Source organism: Quercus lobata, chromosome 2 (assembly GCF_001633185.2).
Source record: "Quercus lobata isolate SW786 chromosome 2, ValleyOak3.0 Primary Assembly, whole genome shotgun sequence".
In the NCBI taxonomy this organism is placed as follows: domain Eukaryota; kingdom Viridiplantae; phylum Streptophyta; class Magnoliopsida; order Fagales; family Fagaceae; genus Quercus; species Quercus lobata.
This window is the reverse complement of record NC_044905.1, coordinates 37,519,670-37,539,892: the sequence shown is the minus strand read 5'-3', so window position 1 is coordinate 37,539,892 and position 20,223 is coordinate 37,519,670. Positions and strand designations below refer to the sequence as shown.

Below are 20,223 nucleotides of genomic sequence, written 5' to 3'. Positions count from 1 at the left end.
AGCCCGTTCTCCAGGCAAGAAAGAAGCGAAAGAAAAAATTAAAAGAAGAACTAGTGGAGAGAGGCCGAGAGAAAATAACACGAAAATACAAGGAAAGAAGCCATATTGCATCATTGGTTATCCAAACCCAGAAAAAAGAACAAGAAAAGACCGAAACAAAAACCCACCAACCCAAAAGAAAGATCCACCAAAATCCAACCTCCAAGAGAGAGAGAGAGAGAATAAGCTCGTGACAGAAAGAGCATGAGATCTGAAACCATAAAGGCCAGGTCCAGAGAGAAAGAGAGGAGTTTACTCGTGAAAGAGAGCCGACTGTTTGTGTTGTCAATATCAGTGAGTGCTACAGTTTTCTAGCTAATTACAATAATGTCACAGGACAATGTAAATCAAAAATTGAAAACTAATCTTAAGAAGTCCTCTGAATGCAGTGTTTAAACACCTTAAATTGATAATCATGACTCAAACACTCCTAAAAATACACTCCTACCAAACAGGCCCCAAAGCTCCAAACAATAAGAATTTGTCCCCATAGCTTGCTGGCCCGGCCTGGCCCGGCCTTGCCCTGATATTTGCGATGTCCAAATATAATCAGTAGAAATCCTCATCGTGTTAAGAAAACAATCAACCTTCACTGTAATTTATTAACGAATTTACAAACCAGAACTTCCAGCTATGATATATCTAGCTAGCCTACTTGGCCCCATACCTCGGCTTTCGCGTCTCATTATGTTGAACATTCCAATTACTTGAGATCAAGCAAGGTATGAAGATTCAGGTTGGTGTTTTAAGCGTAAATTTCTTCTTAATATGGTACCAATCAAGGATTGGAAAGCATACATAGAGATGGATGCATTTATCAATTGCTTGATATATAATGCAACTCTGCAGATGGACTACACTAGATAGAACCATAGAAAAACCAAAATTGACCAAATATGATAATAGGGTTACAGGCTTAAAAACACAACCACAGTGAAACACCCAACCACAGCCCACAGTAACAAAAATCTAAAAATGTCCAATCAAACATACTAAATAGCCAAAAATCTGGATTGCCCAACCATATATATTTAGTTTGGAACAAAGAAAAATAAAATCTCAGCGCTTTTTAGAGACACCAACAGTCTTTCCCCTGCGGCCTGTAGTCTTGGTGTGTTGGCCACGAACACGAAGGCCCCAGTAGTGCCTCAGACCACGATGGTTCCTGCATACAACTCTCAAGAGTCAGCTCTATCTTATGTTTCACAAGCCAAAACTTAAAATGCAACCTTTTATGGTATTAAGAAAATGATATTCTAGCACCAGACATGTTTCTTTCACCAGGAGAGAGTAGAAAGTATCAGGCAAGACATATGTTATATTGGGGGACTATTAACACAGAAACCACACTAACAGCTAGTAAGAGTGATTAAACAAGTTTGAGAACATTCTGGAACACTCCACTGAATTGTTTGAGAAAGCAACTGCCACAGATTAAATGTCTTTTAGATAAAATATTTTGCACCAATATACCAAATGTTTGAAGAACAATTGTCAACAACTCCTCTGATCATTCTAAGGATGGTAAGTATTATCCAACAAGGGCAAAACTTAAATAAAATTCGGTTATGTAGTTCATTCATTAACGCAACCAACATGGTTAAATATAATTGGGAAACCTAAGGTACAGGTCCTTGTACCCTTCCAAAAATTTACAAAACATCCATCAAATATTTTATTTCATTTCATATGACTCCTAGGGAAAGAATCTCAAATCAATTCCATGAGTTCTAAGGGTTGTGTTGACTGCCTAGAAACAAATCTTAAAACAAAAGTAAAACACCATTCCTAGTACACAAACTGCAGTTAATAACTCTCTTTTTTTTCTTCTCATCAATTAAACCATGAGCATCAAAACAGGACTCAAATATGTAAGAGACAAAGTAAAGAGTGTCCATGTAAAAAGTGATTGTTCACCCCTCACAATCGACCATATTAGCAAATTGTGAAATTGGGTGTCCCTATATTATAAGTGATTGTCGTCCACCAATCACAACTGGGTGTGTCCCTAAACATACAATTCCATTCCATATAAAGAGAGAGATGAATTTAAAAAAAAAAAAAAAAAAGAGAGAGAGAGTAGTGGACCTGATCTTCTTCAAGCGTTCCAAATCATCTCTCAACTTCATATCAAGAGCATTGGAAACGACCTGAGAGTACTTTCCATCCTTGTAATCCTTCTTCCTATTCAAAAACCAGTCTGGGATTTTGAACTGACGAGGGTTGGCAACAATAGTCATCAGATTGTCCAGCTCAGCTGCACTCAATTCCCCAGCTCTAACAACAACAAAAACAAATTCAAAATCAATACGAGCAAATATTATATAAGATTTGAAACAACAACAAAAAAAAAAAAAAAATATCAAATCTAAGACCTCTTGTTCATGTCGACATCGGCCTTCTTGCAGACGAGGTTGGCGAAGCGGCGACCGATACCTTTGATGGAGGTGAGAGCGAACATGATTTTCTGCTTTCCATCCACATTTGTGTTCAGCACACGAAGGATGTGCTGAAAATCCTCGTTTGCCACCAGAGACTGCGCGCATTTTTCACACTCTCAATAATCAACATTCTAAATCTAAATCTAAATCTAAGTAGGGTTATAGAGCTATGATAACAGAGAGAGAATATATAATTTACCATTTTGCAGAAGAGACCACCGCGAGGCTGTTTGCGACGGACGCCGTGAATGAGAGAAACCGCTTTCTTGCTTTTCTTTCTTTACTTTTTCTCATCTCTGCCTTCTTATTCTCTTATATACAGTACTCATTAGGGTTTTCCACTTCCTACCTTTTTTTACCATTTTGCCCTCCCTCCCTCAATAATCAATATGAACGGCTTTCCCCTTCTTTTTTTCTTTTTTTTTTTTTTTTTTTTTTTTTTTAAATAAATGTTTCCGATATAATAAACCACAAATTTTTTTTTTTTTTTTTGTTACCACTTTTTTCAACACTATAGTTACAGCAGCACATACAAGACATGCGGAAAAAGAATAATGATTAAGGTTAATATTAAATTTTATTTGTATCATAAAATAAATATATAAATTTTTTAATTCTTAAAGTATATAGTGATTTACATTAATAAAAAAAAGATATTAATTTTAAGAACTTTGATAATTATGTCATAAAAAATCATTTAAGTTTTTAAAGTATATAGAGATATACATTAATTAAAAGAAATTAATTTTAAAAATTTAATAATTATATCATAAAAAATTAATCTCATTCAAATGAGAATTTTGATCAACTACAAAGTTAGGATAGCTATTTAAGATATAAATATCTATTTTATTACAATAGTTTTTAGTACCTATTTGCTATATGCAATACATCGACTCACTACAAATTTCTAAGAATGATAATGAATATCATCATCGTCCAACAATAAACAACTGAGTTTTGCTAAGAAAATAACAAAAAAAAAATTAAAAAGATAACAAAAGACATATGTCATCAAATTTTCCATTAGATAAATTATAAGTTTCGAAAATTTAAATCTAGAAAATCAATGTTCTTTAGATAACAAATAAAACACCTTATATCTTCATTCCAACTTTCTAAGAATTACTACCCTCTAAAACTAAAAATATGTGAAGAAAATTTTTGGAATGTTAAAATTTAGTGGGACTATTTTAGACATTACACAATAGAATATTTTAAGAATCATAAGCTTTCATTAGGGTTTAACTGACATATTTGCTATTTTCCAAGGAAAAATTGCTTGATTATAAAGTTTAAGGAGGAATTATAAACTACCCCAAACGTAAATGATGAAAAGTGTTTTTATCCTAAGTTTTTGTTTTTGTTTTTGTGTGTAAACTATGTATTTTTACTTAAAATGGTGCGCAAAGAAAAAAAATACAAAAAGTCAACCTAAGAAAATTGTATATGAAACAGTGAATTTTGGCTCAACAAAGCTAACTAAACCAACAAAAAATTTCTAAAAACACAACAAAATGACACAACATTTTATAATACCTTTATAATTTTGTTATATTTTATTTTGACTTGTAAAGAATTGACAACTCAGCAATTTCGAAAAATATTGTAACGACAACAAAATGTTTTAACATTTCACATAAAAAATGTTATATTCATAATATTTTCACAACAAATCATAAGTAGTAGGTTATTACATGTTGTTATAGGTGGGCAAAAAAGTAGTTTCATTGATAAGTTTAAATTAGAACTAATGACAATTTTCCACCTATGATTTGTTATGAAAGTGTTTTAAAAAATATTGTGGATGTAACGCTTCTTTTTTCACAATACATTTTGATATCACTCCGAATCAGTAAGGTGGATGATCTGGTTTCGGTGGGCTACTGAAGCGGTGGAAGGCCTACAAAAAGCAAGCGCAGTCAAAAAGGGGACTGGAGAAGACCGGCCAAACCCCCTCCGATGGCAAAGTTAGTCTCACAGGAATGAAGTTCCAAGTTTTTGGGAGTGAAGTCTCAGAAATGTTCTTACCTTTCTCAGGTTCAGACCGATCCTTTATATAGAGATCCTAAGGATGGTTATTTGTCCAATAACCTTTCCAAGATTTGTGGAAGCCAATGAGTCCGGAGTTAACTTTCTCAACGGCTACTAAAGTTGTAACCGCTAACGGAAGTTAACTCATTTAAGGGATTCATGGCGATAGCTACGGGTTTAGTAACCGTTACAGAGAGTCGAAAGTTTTCTAAGTGTTGTGTGTTCGTCCGTCTAATGTATGATGATCTAGTCGTCCTTGGACATCTGATGATCGTCCATGGACGACCTCCATGGACAAGTTTATCATCCATGGGAGACTTCATTGATCAAGAGTAATATCATCTTCTATGAACATTTTACATTCTTCTGGGGTGATTCTTGGTCCAACCTGCTCTATTGGCTCTGGACGATGCCTTTGGACGAATCAGAGTTGGACTTATTTTCCACTTCCCCGTCAGTTGCCCCTTTGTTCAAAGGGTCAAAGGGTCATCCAGGATATTGTTGTGATTTTAATAAGATTTCACTTTTTTGTGAGCCACGTGTCGCGAAGCTGTTAGTTGGCCAGTCGTGTCGATCCCGTTTCCCAAAGGAACTGCCACGTGTCAATTTTTGAGTGGCGAGCGTCGTTTCACTAACCCTGTTGCTGGGGCCTATAAATAGTGCATTCTCTTTCATACCCCTTACTTTCCTCTCATTTTCCCTTCTGCCATCTCGTCCAAGAGCCTCGTCCTAGTTCTATCAGGTATTTCTCTTTCTTTTTAGGTTTTCATCTTAAATCTTTCTACATTTCAACCATGTCTTCGTCTAGTAGTATAGAGAGGGAGATAGATGAGTACCAGGACGATTCTTCTGGGAGTGAGGGTAGTGAGGATAATGTAGATAGCTCGTCCTGTAGTGATTCCTCAGACGAGCATTACTCGTCTGGGGTTCCTGGCATTCCCTTAGAGGAATTTCAGGAACTACAACATAGGATGGCTTCTGGATCTGGGGCTAGCTCGTCCAGACAGCCATCTAGCCCTCCTCAAGACGAGGAAGAGGACGAGGAAGACGTCATTTATAGTTGTGCCCCAGAGGTAGCATCCACCTTAGACGCTGCCAAGTTAAAAACTCTTGTAGATAGATACTAAATTCCTAAAGAGCTTAACCCTCGTCTACCCAAGGCTGGAGAATGGTGTTGTTCTCCTTCCTCTGGTTTAGGGGTATATACTTCTTAACTTTTAGCTGGCCTTAGGTTTCCTCTAAATTCCTTCTGTAGAGACCTCTTCCAAAGGTTTGGTATTGGACCTAACCAGCTCAACCCCAATGATTGGAGGACGATAGTCGTCATGCAAGTGTTATGGCATGAGGCACTAGAAGGGAACCGTCCAATTACAGTGGACGAGTTCCTTTATTGTTATAAGCCTTCGGAGATAAAGAAATCTGCTGGTTTTTACCAATTCTTGTCTAGGGGCTCTTATTACAGTTTAATTAAGGGTCGTAACTCGTCTGACCAGTTTTGGAATAAAGAATTTTTTGTTATTTCTGGAAATTGGGCTGGGGACCCAGTTGATGTGGGTAGTCCCCCCTTCCCACCTTTTACCAGCCCTCTAGGTCGTCTTCGTCCTGAAGATATGTTTTCTTTCCATTTTATTTCATTTCTCCTTTTTTTTTTTTCCATCTTTCAATCGTCTAACACTTTCTCTTAGTGATGCAGCTGTTGTTCGTCCACGCTTGGACAAATTTTACTTGAACCGGATAGACGTGATTCGTACCTTCCCTGGGAGAACTTTCCACGATTCGGTAACTCTCAGTCGTCTAGCAGCTTGGGGACTCGGCCCAGTGCCTACTACAGAGAACCTTAGTCACGAGGAGACTACTCGTCGAAGTAAGTATCGTCCACTTTATTTCATTTCCCTTTCTTTTTTTTGATTGATTTTCCTCGTCACAAGGATAACTACAATGAGGGAAAACAAAGAGAAAACAGTGACTAGTGGGGACGAGGATGTTGCTGCACCCCCATTTGTCCAAGTGGCTTCCGTCCAGGCTAGGAAGAGGAAGTCTAAGTCAATTTCCAGTGTCGTGGACCTGGACGACCTATCTAGTCGTCGAGGCCCTAAAAAGCAAAAGCCTGGTAAGACTTCCCTTCCCAAGGTCCCCAAGTTTACACCTCTGACAGTGAACTTGGACGACCCTCTCGTGGATGTGGAGCTCGTCCAAACAATCCATCCCGTCCAGAATGATCCTCCCCTTCCACCCAAAGCTTCTCGCAAGCCTAGTTCGTCGGAGCCCTCTGATCGTCATTCCAATCTAGTTCTGGACGAGGGTTATGCATGGAGGATGTTCAAAGGAATTGTCACTAAACGTGAAGTTAATGAATGCTACAACATGTCAATGAAGGAATTTGAACGTTCTGGCATCCATGACCTTTTTAAGGTAAGTCTTTCCCTCATCCTTATGTGTAAAAAGTTTTTAACTTGAATAGGATGTCTAACTCCCTTTCGTCCACCTGCAGGCTATGTCAAAGTTTTATACAGCAACCTGCCAAGCCAAGGAGCTTGCTACAGAGGCTAAGATGGCTAAGGACAAAGCTAAGGAGCTGAACAATGAAGTTCTGCTCAAAAAGGGGGAGGTCCTTAGGTTGACCGAGGATTTTAATCGTCTACAAGGAAGTGAGACGAAGTTGAAGAACAAGGTGGAAGAGCTTAAAGTTGATAACTTAGAGAAGGATACCCGTATCGTCCATCTCGAAGGACAAGTCTTAAAGTTTGCCTCGTCCTTAGTGAAAGCACGTGAAGAAGCCATTACAGCCTTTAAGAAGTCTGACGAGTACAATAATTGTCTAGACAGCCACTATGCAGCTGGCTATGAGGACTTTCGTGCTGATGCTAAAGAGGCATATCCTAACTTGGACTTCAATTCTTTCAAGCTTCCCCTCGCTACTGAAAGTTCCTTGTTGCAGACGAGTTTTGAGGACGTCAACATAATGGACGATGCTAACACTGAGGTGACCAAGGACGACCCCAAGACTAGCTTGCCCAAGTGATTGCATTTTCCTTAGAAAATTTACTTTACTTTTATTTACCTTTTCCTGGAAGTGCCCGTTGTTTTGGGCTTTTCACTTCTTTTATTCAAGTTCATACAAGTACAATTGTCTCGTCCAAGATTATGGATGAGTCTTATATACAATTAGTTTCATTTTCACAACTTAAGGGGTTTTTGGACGTGGGTCGTCCACCCTTCTTTAAATTTCATGAACAAATGAATATTTTCTATTTTCACCTTCCATTGTGTTTGAATACATACATTTCCAGCTTTATGTATGAAATTTTTATTTTCATTATTCATATCATTTGTGGCTATATGGTTCGTCCACCCAGGAATTCAGTTTGCCTCGTCTTGAGTATAGGGGTGAATTTTTATTACATCACCAAGATAGAGCAAATTGAATCCTTTTAGCTTATGTATTGTTCGTCTATGAATGAATTCCTTTTTGATTAGATTTTATTCATCACTCAAATTTAGGGACGACCATATTTCCATCCTTGATAAGACTTCCCAGCAATTTCTCGTCCATGCAATGGATTGTTACACTGGTTTTTGCAGTCTTTGTTCGTCCATGTTTTGGACGGCCATTTCTTGGATTTCATCTCGTCTTGAGCTTTAGACGGATATACCTTTAACTCAGGTTTCATCTTGTCTTATGCTTTGGACGGATGTACCTTGTTTTATTTTAACTCGGGTTTCATCTCGTCTTAAGCTTTGGACAGATGTACCTTGTTTCATTTTAACTCAGGTTTCATCTCGTCTTAAGCTTTGGACGGATGTACCTTGTTTTATTTTTCCTTTTGAGGAAAGCTTATGGACGATACATCCTTGCGTCCAAGGATTTCATTCGTCCATGCTTATTTTCTTTTTTGTGGATTAGTTTGAATGAATATGCAAAAATAAAGGATTCCCATAATATACTTGAAAATACATCATATATATATTTGAAAATCCAAACTTATGTAAACATTCGTCCACAGGCATGGCACATGCTCGTGAGCTAGTTCCTTATGGAATTAAAAATACAAACCAACTCGTCCATGAATAGCACAAAAGTGAAAACACTAATGTACTTTCTAAGGGATTATTAAAATACTTAAAACACATAATAGTAGTAAATAAACATGAGATACTTCTGCTCGTCCAGATATCTCGTCCAAGGCCACCTTCGTCAAGAGTCGGCACTTATTGATGGTATTTCCTTAGGTGCTTAACATTCCAAGGGTGTTCTAGCCTCCGTCCATCCAAAGCTTCCAAATAGTAGGATCCTTGCCTTTTGCAGTTGATAACCCTATAAGGTCCTTCCCAATTTGGCCCTAGTTTCTTGTAGGCCGGGTTTCTTGTTGCCAAGGTAACCCTCTTCAGGACGAGATCCCCGATGTTGAAGCGCCTAGTCTTCACCATGGCATCATATTGTCTTGCCATAAGATTTTTGTACCTCGCTGTTCTCTGTTCTGCATCCATCCTGACCTCATCCATAAGGTCAAGGTTAAGACGGAGCTGTTCTTCGTTTTCTTCAGCTTGATACTTCCTCACCCTGTGGCTCGTCATGTGTACTTCTGCCGATATAACTGTCTCGCTTCCATAGGCTAGTTTAAAAGAAGTTTCCCCTATTGAAGTTCTCACTGTCATTCTGTAAGCCCATAAAACACCTGGTAACTCATCCGACCATACTCCCTTTGCCCCTTCGAGCCGAGTCTTAATGATCTTCAATAAGGATCGGTTTGCTACTTCTGCCTGGCCATTGGCTTGTGGGTGGGAGGGTGAGGAGTAATGGTTCTTTATTCCAAGTTGTTCACAAAATTCCCTAAAAGGTGTGTTGTCAAACTGTCATCCATTGTCAGACACTAGTACCCTAGGTACCCCGAATCTGCATACAATGTTCTTCCAGACGAAGTTCTTGACATTCTGTTGTGTAATTTTTGCTAAGGGTTCGGCTTCCACCCATTTTGTGAAGTAATCTATTCCTACCACCAGAAACTTCATTTGCCGAGTTCCAGTTGGAAAGGGCCCCAAAATGTCCAGTCCCCATTGCGCGAAAGGCCAAAGGGCCATCATTGGCGTGAGATACTCTGCTAGTTGTCTAGGAATGTTGCTGAAGCGCTAACATTGATCACATACTTTAACATATGCCTTAGCATCAGCTTGGATGGTTGGCCAATAGAATCAGCTACAGATGACTTTATGGACGAGTGATCTAGCTCACGAATGGTTACCACATGCTCCTTCATAAACCTTCCTCAACATGTAGTTTGCCTCGTCCGGAGCCAAACATCTTTTGTATAACACTTCATCCATAAGTATGTACCTGGCTGATTTGACCTTGAGCTTCCTAGTTTCGTCCTTCTCTTCTGGAAGCCTTCCATCCTTCAAGTATGACACTATTGGGGTCATCCAATTTTCGTCACCCTTTATCTGCAGCATCTCTGGAAGGTCTATACTTGGCATGTATTGTACTGCATCCAACTCGTCCACTGCTTCATTTGCAGACGCTTCTTTTGCCAGAATATCTGCTTCCACATTCTCTTCCCTTGGGATTTGAATGAAATCAGTTTTTTTGAATTTCTTTACAAGGCGCACTACCTTCTTTAGATATTTCTTCGCTCTGTCTTCCTTGGCTTCACATGTCCCATTTACTTGGCCTATGACCAACTGAGAGTCTCCCAAGACAAGTATTGAGTTTGCTTCTACAAACTTAGCCAACTCCAATCCCTTTAAAAGGGCTTCATACTCCACTTCATTATTAGTAGTCTGGTATTGCAAACGAGCCTTGTACTTTAACTTGTCTCCTTCTGGTGCCTGCAAAACAACTCCTATTCCTCCAGCATACAATGTAGACGATCCATCTACATGGACGACCCATTTTTTATTGTACTCTCCTTCCCCAAGATCCTCGTAACTCGGAGTGAACTTTGCAATGAAATCTGCTAGGGCTTGAGCCTTTATTGCGTTTCTCGGTTGGTACCGAATGTCGAATTCACTAAGTTCCACCGCCCATTGAATCAGCCGTCTTGCAGCTTCCAGCTTGTTCATTGCCTTCTTGAACGGATGGTCCGTCATGACATTGATAACATGAACTTGGAAGTAATGTCTTAACTTCCTAGAAGCTGTTATCAGTGCAAAAGCCAATTTCTCTATAAGCGGGTACCTTCCCTCTGCTCCTCTGAGTGCTCGGCTAGTGTAGTACACGGGTTTTTGTACTTTCCCTTCCTCTCTGATTAGAGCTGAGCTTACGGTATGTGGGGACACCGCTAAGTATAGGTACAGTTCTTCTCCTTGCACAGACGGACTTAATAATGGAGCTGTAGTGAGATAGTCCTTCAAGTTTTGGAAGGCCTTTTGACATTCGTCTGTCCATTCGAATGCCTTCCTGAGGATTTTGAAGAAAGGTAAACATTTGTCTGTGGCTTTCGAAATAAACCTGTTCAAAGCAGCAACTCGTCCAGTGAGGGATTGGACTTCCTTGATATTCTTCGGTGGTTCCATGTCCAATATGGCTTGGATCTTGTCTGGATTCGCCTCGATTCCTCTTTGTGAAACCACGAACCCTAAAAACTTTCCCGACAATACTCCGAATGCACACTTACTTGGGTTCAATTTCATCTTATATCGCCTAAGTGTTTCAAAGGTTTCCTGTAGATCGTCTAAATGGCTTCCCTCGTCTATGCTCTTCACAAGCATGTCATCGACATAGACCTCTACATTCCTTCCTATCTGTGAACGAAACATGTGATTTACCAACCTTTGATAAGTTGCCCCTGCGTTCTTCAAACCGAAGGGCATCACTTTGTAGCAAAACAAGCCTTGGCTGGTAATGAAGGAGGTCTTTTCCTGATCAACTTCATCCATCTTGATCTGATTATATCCTGAGAAGGCGTCCATGAATCTCAGCAATTGATGGTCAGCCGTAGAGTCCACCAATTGATCGATGCGTGGCAAAGGATAACTATCCTTGAGACAAGCCTTATTCAAGTCAGTGAAATCTACGCACATTCTCCACTTGTCATTTGCTTTCTTCACCATCGCCACATTGGCTAACCAATTCAGGTAATAGACTTCCTTAATGAACTGTGTCATGGTCAGTTTCTGAACCTCTTCCTTGATTGCCTTATCCCGCTCAGGAGCGAACACCCTCTTCTTCTGACAAACAGGCTTAGAAAAGGGGTACACATTCAATCGATGAGTGATTACACTTGGGTCGATTCCCGGCATGTCATCATGACTCCATGCAAAAACATCGATACTCTTTCTCAAGAATTGGATTAGGTCTTTTCTTGCCTTCTCCTTCATACCTGTTCCAATTCTGGTGAATTTCTCGAGATCATCTTCTTGCAAAAGAACATCTTCCAATACTTCTGTGGGCTCTGCAACAACCCTTCTTTCCTCAATGCTCATTGTCTGCACCTGTTCGTCCAAAGCCATCATGGCTAAATAGCATTCTCTGGTTGCCAACTGATCTCCTTGTGCTTGCCCTATCCCGTACTCCGTAGGGAATTTGACTGATAGATGGTAGGTAGATGTTATCGCCTTCCAACTGTTCAGAGTTGGTCTTCTAATAATGGCATTGTATGAAGACGAACAGTCCACCACGAGGAAATTAACTTCTCTAGTTATCTGCTGCGGGTATGACCCTACCACTACTGGTAATGTAATGGTGCCTACGGGCTGCACCTTCATTCCTCCGAACCCTATCAGTGGTGAACATACTGGGCGAAGTTGATCCCGCCCAAGCCTCATCTGTTGGAAGGTAGAGTAGTACAATATATCTGCTGAGCTTCCATTGTCAACTAACACTCTCCTGGTTGTATAATCTGCAATAAGTAGAGTAATGACAATTGCATCGTCATGCGGGTGATGGATCCTCTCAGCATCTTCGTCGGTGAAGGAAATGGCCTGCTCGTCCATTGATCTCGTCCTTGGTGATCTTCCAGAGAGTTGGACGTTTTGCACCACTTTGAGATACGTCTTCTTCGACTTGGAAGATTGCCCCGTCGAGTTTCCTCCAATGATAATCCTTATCTCTCCTAGTGGGGGCCGGGACGATTCCTCCATTTTTCCTTTCAACTTCTCATCTTTATGATCCCTTCCAACGAAGTGCCTCAGCTTTCCTTGTCTAATAAGATTCTCAATTTACTGCTTCAGGTCATAACATTCGTCCGTGTCATGCCCATGGTCCCTGTGGAAGCGACAATATTTACTCTTATTGCGCTTATTGGGATCTCCCTTCATCTTCTCTGGCCATTTTAGAGAAGGGTCATCTTTGATTTACATGAGCACTTGATCAAGTAGAGCATTCAGGGGCGTATAGTTTTGGCTTCTTCCCAAAGGACCCGTCTTCCTGTTATCTCGTTCCTTCTTATCTTCCGTCCGTCCCTTCTTTGGACGAGGGCCTTGTTCTAAGTGGCGTGCTGGGTGCGCTCCCATCCTTTCAGCTCTTTTCCTCTTCTTGGCTATGATCGCATCTTCTGTACTCATGAAGTTCTGAGCCGAATGGACGAGTTCAGCCATGGTTTGAGGCTCCTTCTCATATAGCTTGTGGATAAATAGATCAGAATTAATCCCATTATGGAAGGCCGCCAATAGAAGCTTGTCGTCTACCTCGTCCACACTAAGGGCTTCTTTGTTAAAGCGAGTGATGAATGACCGTAGGCTTTCATTCTCCCCTTACTCTATAGTCAACAAGCTGGACGAAGAACGCTTGTGTCTCTGTCCCCTAATGAAATTGTTAACAAACAATTTGCTCAACTCTTCGAAAGAACCTACAGAACTTGGGGGTATTTTGCTAAACAAACTTGTGCCAGGTCTTTAAGGGTGGTAGAGAAGGCTCTACACATGATTTCATTAGGGACCCCTTGAAGGTGTATCGTTGTCTTGAAAGTAGCAATGTGGTCAAATGGGTCACGCGTTCCATCGTACGAATCCAGGGAAGGCAGTTTGAATTTTGATGGTAGAAGATGACCGTTGATGGAAGCCGTAAAAGGAGAGTCAATTCTGTGGACCAAATCTTCTATGGGATTCGTCCTCCTCATGTTCTCTTTCATTTCCTCCATAACTTTCTTCATTTGGTCCATCTCTTCTTTTAAGTGTGGTACCGTCCGTGAAGTGGTGCCTCTTAACTGACTTCCAATCTCAGTATTTTCTCTATCACCATGACCTTGTGTTTGTCCTCCTTCTTCACGTTCCTCACGTGTCTGTCTTCTCTGATTGATCTCCATTCTTAACTCTTGGTTTTGGCGAGTCAACTCCGCCATTGCAGCCGCCATAGATTGCACATGCTGAACAGACGATGTCTGCATGACTGGTGCAGATTGGCGATCACGTTGGGGATCGCTTGAAGCGCCTCTGCTTCCCTGACGGCCTGGGCTAGTAGCCCTCGATCTGGTCCTGACCATCCTAACCTTTTGTCGCAGAAAAGAAAGTTGCAAAACAATCTCCTTCCCACAGACGGCGCCAATTGATATCACTCTGAATCAGTAAGGTGGATGATTTGGCTTCGGTGGGCTATTGAAGCGGTAGAAGGCCTACAAAAAGCAAGCGCAGTCAAAAAGGGGGTCGGAGAAGATCGGCCAAATCCCCTCCGATGGCAAAGTTAGTCTCACAGGAATGAAGTTCCAAGTTTTTGGGAGTGAAGTCTCAGAAATTTTCTTACCTTTCTCAGCTTCAGACCGATCCTTTATATAGAGATCCTGGGGACGATTATTTGTCCAATAACCTCCCCAAGATTTGCGAAAGCCAATGAGTCCGGAGTTAACTTCCTCAATGGCTACTAAAGTTGTAACCGCTAACAGAAGTTAACTCATTTGAAGGATTCATGGCGATAGCTACGGGTTTAGTAACCGTTACAGAGAGTCGAAAGTTTTCTAAGTGTTGTGTGTTCGTCCGTCTAGTGTATGATGATCTGGTCGTCCTCGGACATCTAATGATCGTCCATGGACGACCTCCATGGACGAGTTTATCGTCCATGGGAGACTTCATTGATCAAGAGTAATATCATCTTCCATGAACATTTTACATTCTTTTGGGGTGATTCTTGGTCCAACCTGCTCTATTGGCTCTGGACGATGCCTTTGGACGAATCAGAGTTGGACTTATTTTCCACTTCCCCATCACATTTATTTTCAGTTGTGGTTGGTTCCAATATGATATTTTATTATTTTATTTTGACCTATAAAGAATTAACATCTCAACAATTATGAAAATATTGTGTCAATTTATTGTGTTAATATTTTATTATAATGTGAAACAGTGCAAATTGGACAAACCAAAAAAAAAAAATGTAGCAAATCTACTATAGCTTTACGCATTCACCTCAAAAAAAAAAAAAAAAAAAAAAAAAAAAAAAAAAAAAAAGAAAAGAAAAAAAAAAGTGGCTAGCAAAACAATGAAAATTGAACAAATCAAAACTATTATAGAGAAGCTACTATATTTTTTCTTATTCACTCTTTTTATATATAGCTAGTCAAGGTACTGATAAAAGTGATTTATCTACTTCTTCTCTAAAATTTCTTAGATGCTTCCTCTCTTCTCAAAAAAAAAAAAAAATTAATAAAAATAATTTTTAGATGCTTTATCTACCTTTAACTTGTATTTTGTTAATTATATTTAATCAATATAATAAAAATTAGTATTATTTTTTTTAATGATCATAATAAATTCAATCTTATAGTTCATTTATCAATGTAATTATATGGTTAAATTCAATTGGAGAATCTAAAAAAGTAAAAATTTAACCCAAAGTGATAGTAATGTGTTTGTATGAAAGTAATATTATTTTAATCATAACTTGTCACAATTTTGTCACAAATATATGCACAAAATAATTTACTTTGTGATCTATAAATATGAAACAACAACAAAATGAATGTCATTTGAGATGGTGAGGTCAATTTAGTGAAGCTCAATGAAGGGGTTTTTTTTTTTTTAGGGGTATGATTGTATGACGCATATGTGAACTAAGAGTCTTTTTTTTTTTTTTTTTTTTATAAGAAACTTTGAAAATTTTTCATTAAACTGAAACCTCATACAGATTTAGTACATCTTTAAGCACTTGTTCAGCAATATAGAGCAGGATATCCTCAACCCACACATTACAATCTAAGACAGAAAAGGCCTTCCTCACCAACTGATGCGCAGCTGCATTCACCTCTCTATGCGCATGAGTAACCTTCCATGCCTTGAAGCAACACAGGCTTAACTTCACCCCTTCAATAACTTTGGAAATGGACCACGACACTGATTCTGCATTCAACAGGGCAGATACCACCTGTTGAGAGTCACTTTCAATTTCAATTTCCTTCAGGCCTAAATCCCAAGCAAGCCCGATACCCTCCTGCACAGCTAAAGCTTCTGTCTCTAATGCCTTTAGTGGGAGCTTAATATGCTTACTCATTGCGCCCATCATACAGCCAACCTTATTCCTAATAACCACTCCAATCCCACAGCAGCCATTCTCTTTAAACAATGTCCCATCTGTATTGATCTTGCACCAGCCCCTCTTGGGGGGAGGGGGGGACTATTGAAGGTTGGGAACATCTGGGCTTTTACCTGGATTATGGGAATCTTGCCTGAATTCCTTCATATAATCAGAGACTTCCTTTGTGATCCTAGCTGCATTCTTGCCCTGCCCCCCATACTTGACAGCATTCCTATGGTTCCAAAGACTCCAAGCCGTGACAACAAAGAGTTCCCAGTCAATGTTAGGTTTCTTCTCAATTATTTCCCAAACTAGCTCAATGAATTCCTGCATCTGGTCTGGTATATAGGGAAGTTTCAGCCTTGATTCACCCCACACTTCTAATGCTAACTTGCAGCCCCACAATATATGACCCGAGGATTCACTTAAGCCACACTGGTCACAACAATCCTTAATGCTAATTCCCCTAGACTTCAACCTGTGTTTTATCAGAAGGATATTTCTACATGAGTGCCACATGAACTGTTTGATTTTATTTGGACAGTTTAGATTCCAAATCAACTTCCATAGGGTCTGCATTCATGATTTATCAGATGTTCCCCCAGCATCAGCCTTAATATTTCGATTCTTCAACCATTTTTTAGCCACCTTGTAAGCACTTTTCACCGAGAATCTTCCATTGTCAGTCCATGCCCAAATCAAGGAATCTTCAAACAAACGAAGGCTAGTGGAGATCCCTAAAATCACCTCAACTTCATGAGGGAGGAAGGAGCATCTCACCTTGTCTGCATTCCAGGACCCTGTCTCCTTATCCAGGAGGTAGGACCCTCTCTGACTTTAAAGGGACCCTCGGGCTGATTGGCCTGAATGAATCTGGGGTGGGTAGCCACCTATCCGTCCAAATATCCACCTTTTCCCCATTTCCAATAATCCATCTAGACCCTACCTCCACAATATCCTTGGCTGCCATTATACTTTGCCAAATGTACGATGGTCTTCTTCCTAGTTGAGCTTCCTTAAAAGTCCTATCAGCAAAGTACTTCACCTTTAAGACCTTATGGACTAAAGAGTTAGTGTTTTCTTGTATTCTCCACCCTTGTTTGGCAATTAAAGCAACACTGAAAGTTCTAAGGTCTCTAAAACCCATGCCACCCTCTTCCTTAGGAGTACAAAGCTTTTCCCATGCAACCCAAGCATCTTCCTCTCTTTATCCTTCTGCCCCCACCAAAAGCTACTTATTATTGAGTTTAATTCTTTGCAAAGCGAATCCAGCAGCTTAAAGCAGCTCATTGTGTATGTGGGAATTGCTTGAGCTACTACCTTGATTAGGATCTCTCTCCCTGCACTTGACGGCAGTTTTTCTTTCCATCCTGCTATTTTCCTCCCCAATTGGTCCTTGATACGATTAAAGGCCTTTCTTTTGCCCTTCCCCACCAAAGGAGGCAGGCCAAGGTATCTTTCATGGTGTTGGATGATTTGGGTTCCGAAAATCTACTTCACTTGGTCTTGGACACCCTTACTGGTGTTCTTACTAAAAAACAAGGATGTTTTTTCCTTGTTAAGTTTCTGCCCCGACTCCGCTTTGTAGTCCTCTAACACCTTAAGTACCTTTCTACCCTCTTCCACGGTTGCTTGGAAGAAAACAATACTATCATCTGCGAAAAAAATGTGAGATATTTATGGCGCCCCTCTACACACTGATATTCCTTGGATGTTACCTTGCTCTTCCTCCTTTCTTAACATGGCAGATAGTCCCTCGGCACACAACAAGAACAAATATGGAGATATTGGATCTCCTTGCCTAAGCCCCCTTGATGGAACAATATTTCCTTTGGCCTCCCCATTGATTAAAACAGAGTAGGTTATAGTACTAATACACATCTTCATTAGGGAAATCCATCTCTCACTAAATCCCATCCTTCGCACAATAGCTTCCAAATACCGCCACTCTACCCTATAGTATGTTTTGCTCATGTCTAACTTTAGGGTCATCAATGCATTTTTACCCTTTTTCCTCCTATTAATACAATGCATCGTTTCAAAAGCCACCATCACATTATCTGAAATCAATCTCCCTGGGACAAAGGCATTCTGTGATTCAGTGACAACTTTAGCTAGGATTTTTTTCAACTGGTTGGCCAGAACTTTTGATATTATCTTGTAGCTCACATTACATAGGCTTATAGGGCAGTACTCGGTAATTTTTTGGGGAGACTTAACCTTTGGGATGAGGCAGATGTAGGTTTCGTTAAGTCCACTAGGCAACACACCCGTATTAAGGGCTTTCAGAACACAATTAATCACATTCGGCCCTGCTAAATCCCAATACTTTTGAGAAAAGATCGAGGACATACCGTTAGGGACTGGGGATTTTGTTGGATGCATTTGGTGAAGTGCACTCTAAATTTCCTCCACTCTAAACTCGGCAGTCAGAGCTGCATTCATGGCCAAGGTCACCCTAGAGCTGCATCAAAATTGGACAGATGATTCAATTCGAAGATGGAAGTAAAGTAATCCAAAATAATACCTTCAATACTCCTTGGGTCTTCCTGCCACTTTCCATCCGAATCCATAAGTCCCATAATACAATTTCTCCTCCTCCTCTAACTAGTAGTGTCATGGAAAAATTTCATATTCCGGTCACCCCATTTGATCCATGTCGCTCTTGACCTCTGGCTCCATATGATATCCTCTCTTATCAGGGCCTTGTTTATATCCGCTTTCAAATTCTGCACCTCTCCTGCCCTGTCATGGAGGCTGTTTAGGAATTCCATAAGCTATAGCTTCTCCCGCTTCTGTTTGATTGTGTGCTGCACATTCCCAAAAACTCTCCAATTCTAACTCTAAAGATTTTCCTTGCACCGCTTCAACCTGTCTGAGAGTTCTAAATTTGGATCACTACTACAAGTATCCCAAGCCGACTCCACCACCTCTCTACATCGATCATCCCTCATCCACATTGCCTCAAACATAAAACTTTTCTTAGAATTCCTCTAGTTCTGCTTGTTGCTTAATTTCAATTTGAGGAGACAGTGATCCGAAATTGACATTGCGGTGTGGAAAACTCTTGCATCCAGGAAATGCTTCAACCATTCCTCATTAGCCACCATTCTGTCAAGCCTAAGTTTTGTTCTACTATCATTGTCCCTACCATTACACCAGGTGAATTTCTGTCCAACAAAACCCAAATCAACCAACCCACATTTATTCATACAATCCTGGAATGCCTCCATTTGGCTTGCTTCCCTCTCCACTCCACCCAATTTCTCATACAAATACATAATTTCATTAAAGTCCCCAAATACTACCCAAGGCATATTACATTGAGCATTCAGAGATTCAAGGAGTTGCCAAAAAATGTACCTTTTGTTCGTGTCGAGGTGTCCATAAAAGCCCATGGCTCGCCAATGCTCCAAAGCCGAAGGCCCATGGACAATCACGTCTATATGGGAATTTGAACAGCTCTTAAAGGTAATTTCGGTACCCTTCTTCCACAATAAGGCTAAGCCGCTGCTCCTACCATCGCTTGGCACCATAATCCCCTGAGAATACTCAATCTTTCGCTGAATTCCTTTGATGCGATTCACATCGGCCTTCATTTCAGCTAGGAAAACCAGCGTCGGGTCCATTGCCTTCACCTTATCGGTGAGTATACAAACCGCTAGGGTGGACCCTAAACCCCGACAGTTCCACGCCAGGAGCATCATAAGGCTCAGCGGGGCTGCTTCGCAGCCTCTGCCACCCCACCAACCTTCTGTTCATTCTTTGCAACCTCACTCTGCTTCCCTATTCCCTTTCTTCTTTTTTGCTTTAACGTGTTTGGGTCCAGGTAGCTCAAAGGAGTAGAGCTCTCTCTCTTTTGTTTTATTAGGCTTTTGTCTGTAGTGGGCTCGTTGTTTTGATTTCCCCGTGCCAATCTTTTCCAGTGCTTGGTCGTTGGGCCTATTTTTTCTGCAACCCAGCCCACTAATGGGTCAAACGTCATTGTCATTGGGCCCAACACGAGTGTGGGGTCACCTTCCTTCACCTTAGATCTGGGTAGGATGGAATTTGGCGCCTGTTTGTATTTGGAACCTTCCCATTACATATCTGCCCCTAGTTTCGTCTGGGGACTTTTTGAGCCCGAGGACACTTCACTAAAACGGGCTGCCTTCTCTTCAACCTTCCCTGTCACCCTGTTAACCTTACCCGATTCATGAAAGTCCTCTTCCACACCTTATAGCTTTTCTGACATTGCTACCACACCCAATGAAGCGTTGGGCTCCATGCCTG

The 20,223-nt window shown here is 40.5% G+C and overlaps 2 protein-coding genes across 3 annotated transcripts; both read right to left on the bottom strand.

Annotated features, from left to right (window-relative positions):
• Positions 1-903: 903 nt before the first annotated feature.
• LOC115975512 (40S ribosomal protein S18) lies at positions 904-2,845 on the bottom strand. 2 transcript variants are annotated; one of them, XM_031096313.1, is made up of 4 exons: positions 2,840-2,845; positions 2,415-2,575; positions 2,128-2,316; positions 904-1,204 (listed from the first exon to the last, which is right to left on the bottom strand). In XM_031096313.1, exons 1-4 carry the CDS (start codon positions 2,840-2,842, stop codon positions 1,099-1,101), a joined length of 459 nt encoding a protein of 152 aa, XP_030952173.1. In that variant the 5' UTR covers positions 2,843-2,845; the 3' UTR covers positions 904-1,098. The 2 variants fall into 2 exon arrangements, with proteins under 2 accessions (XP_030952173.1, XP_030952172.1); XM_031096312.1 differs by lacking the exon at positions 2,840-2,845 and adding an exon at positions 2,680-2,778.
• Positions 2,846-9,740: 6,895 nt separating this feature from the next.
• On the bottom strand, positions 9,741-13,801 carry LOC115963949. The gene is made up of 4 exons (XM_031083208.1): positions 13,331-13,801; positions 12,808-13,070; positions 10,192-12,651; positions 9,741-10,068 (listed from the first exon to the last, which is right to left on the bottom strand). The coding sequence occupies exons 1-4, from the start codon at positions 13,799-13,801 to the stop codon at positions 9,741-9,743; spliced, it is 3,522 nt and encodes a 1,173-aa protein (XP_030939068.1).
• Positions 13,802-20,223: the final 6,422 nt, after the last annotated feature.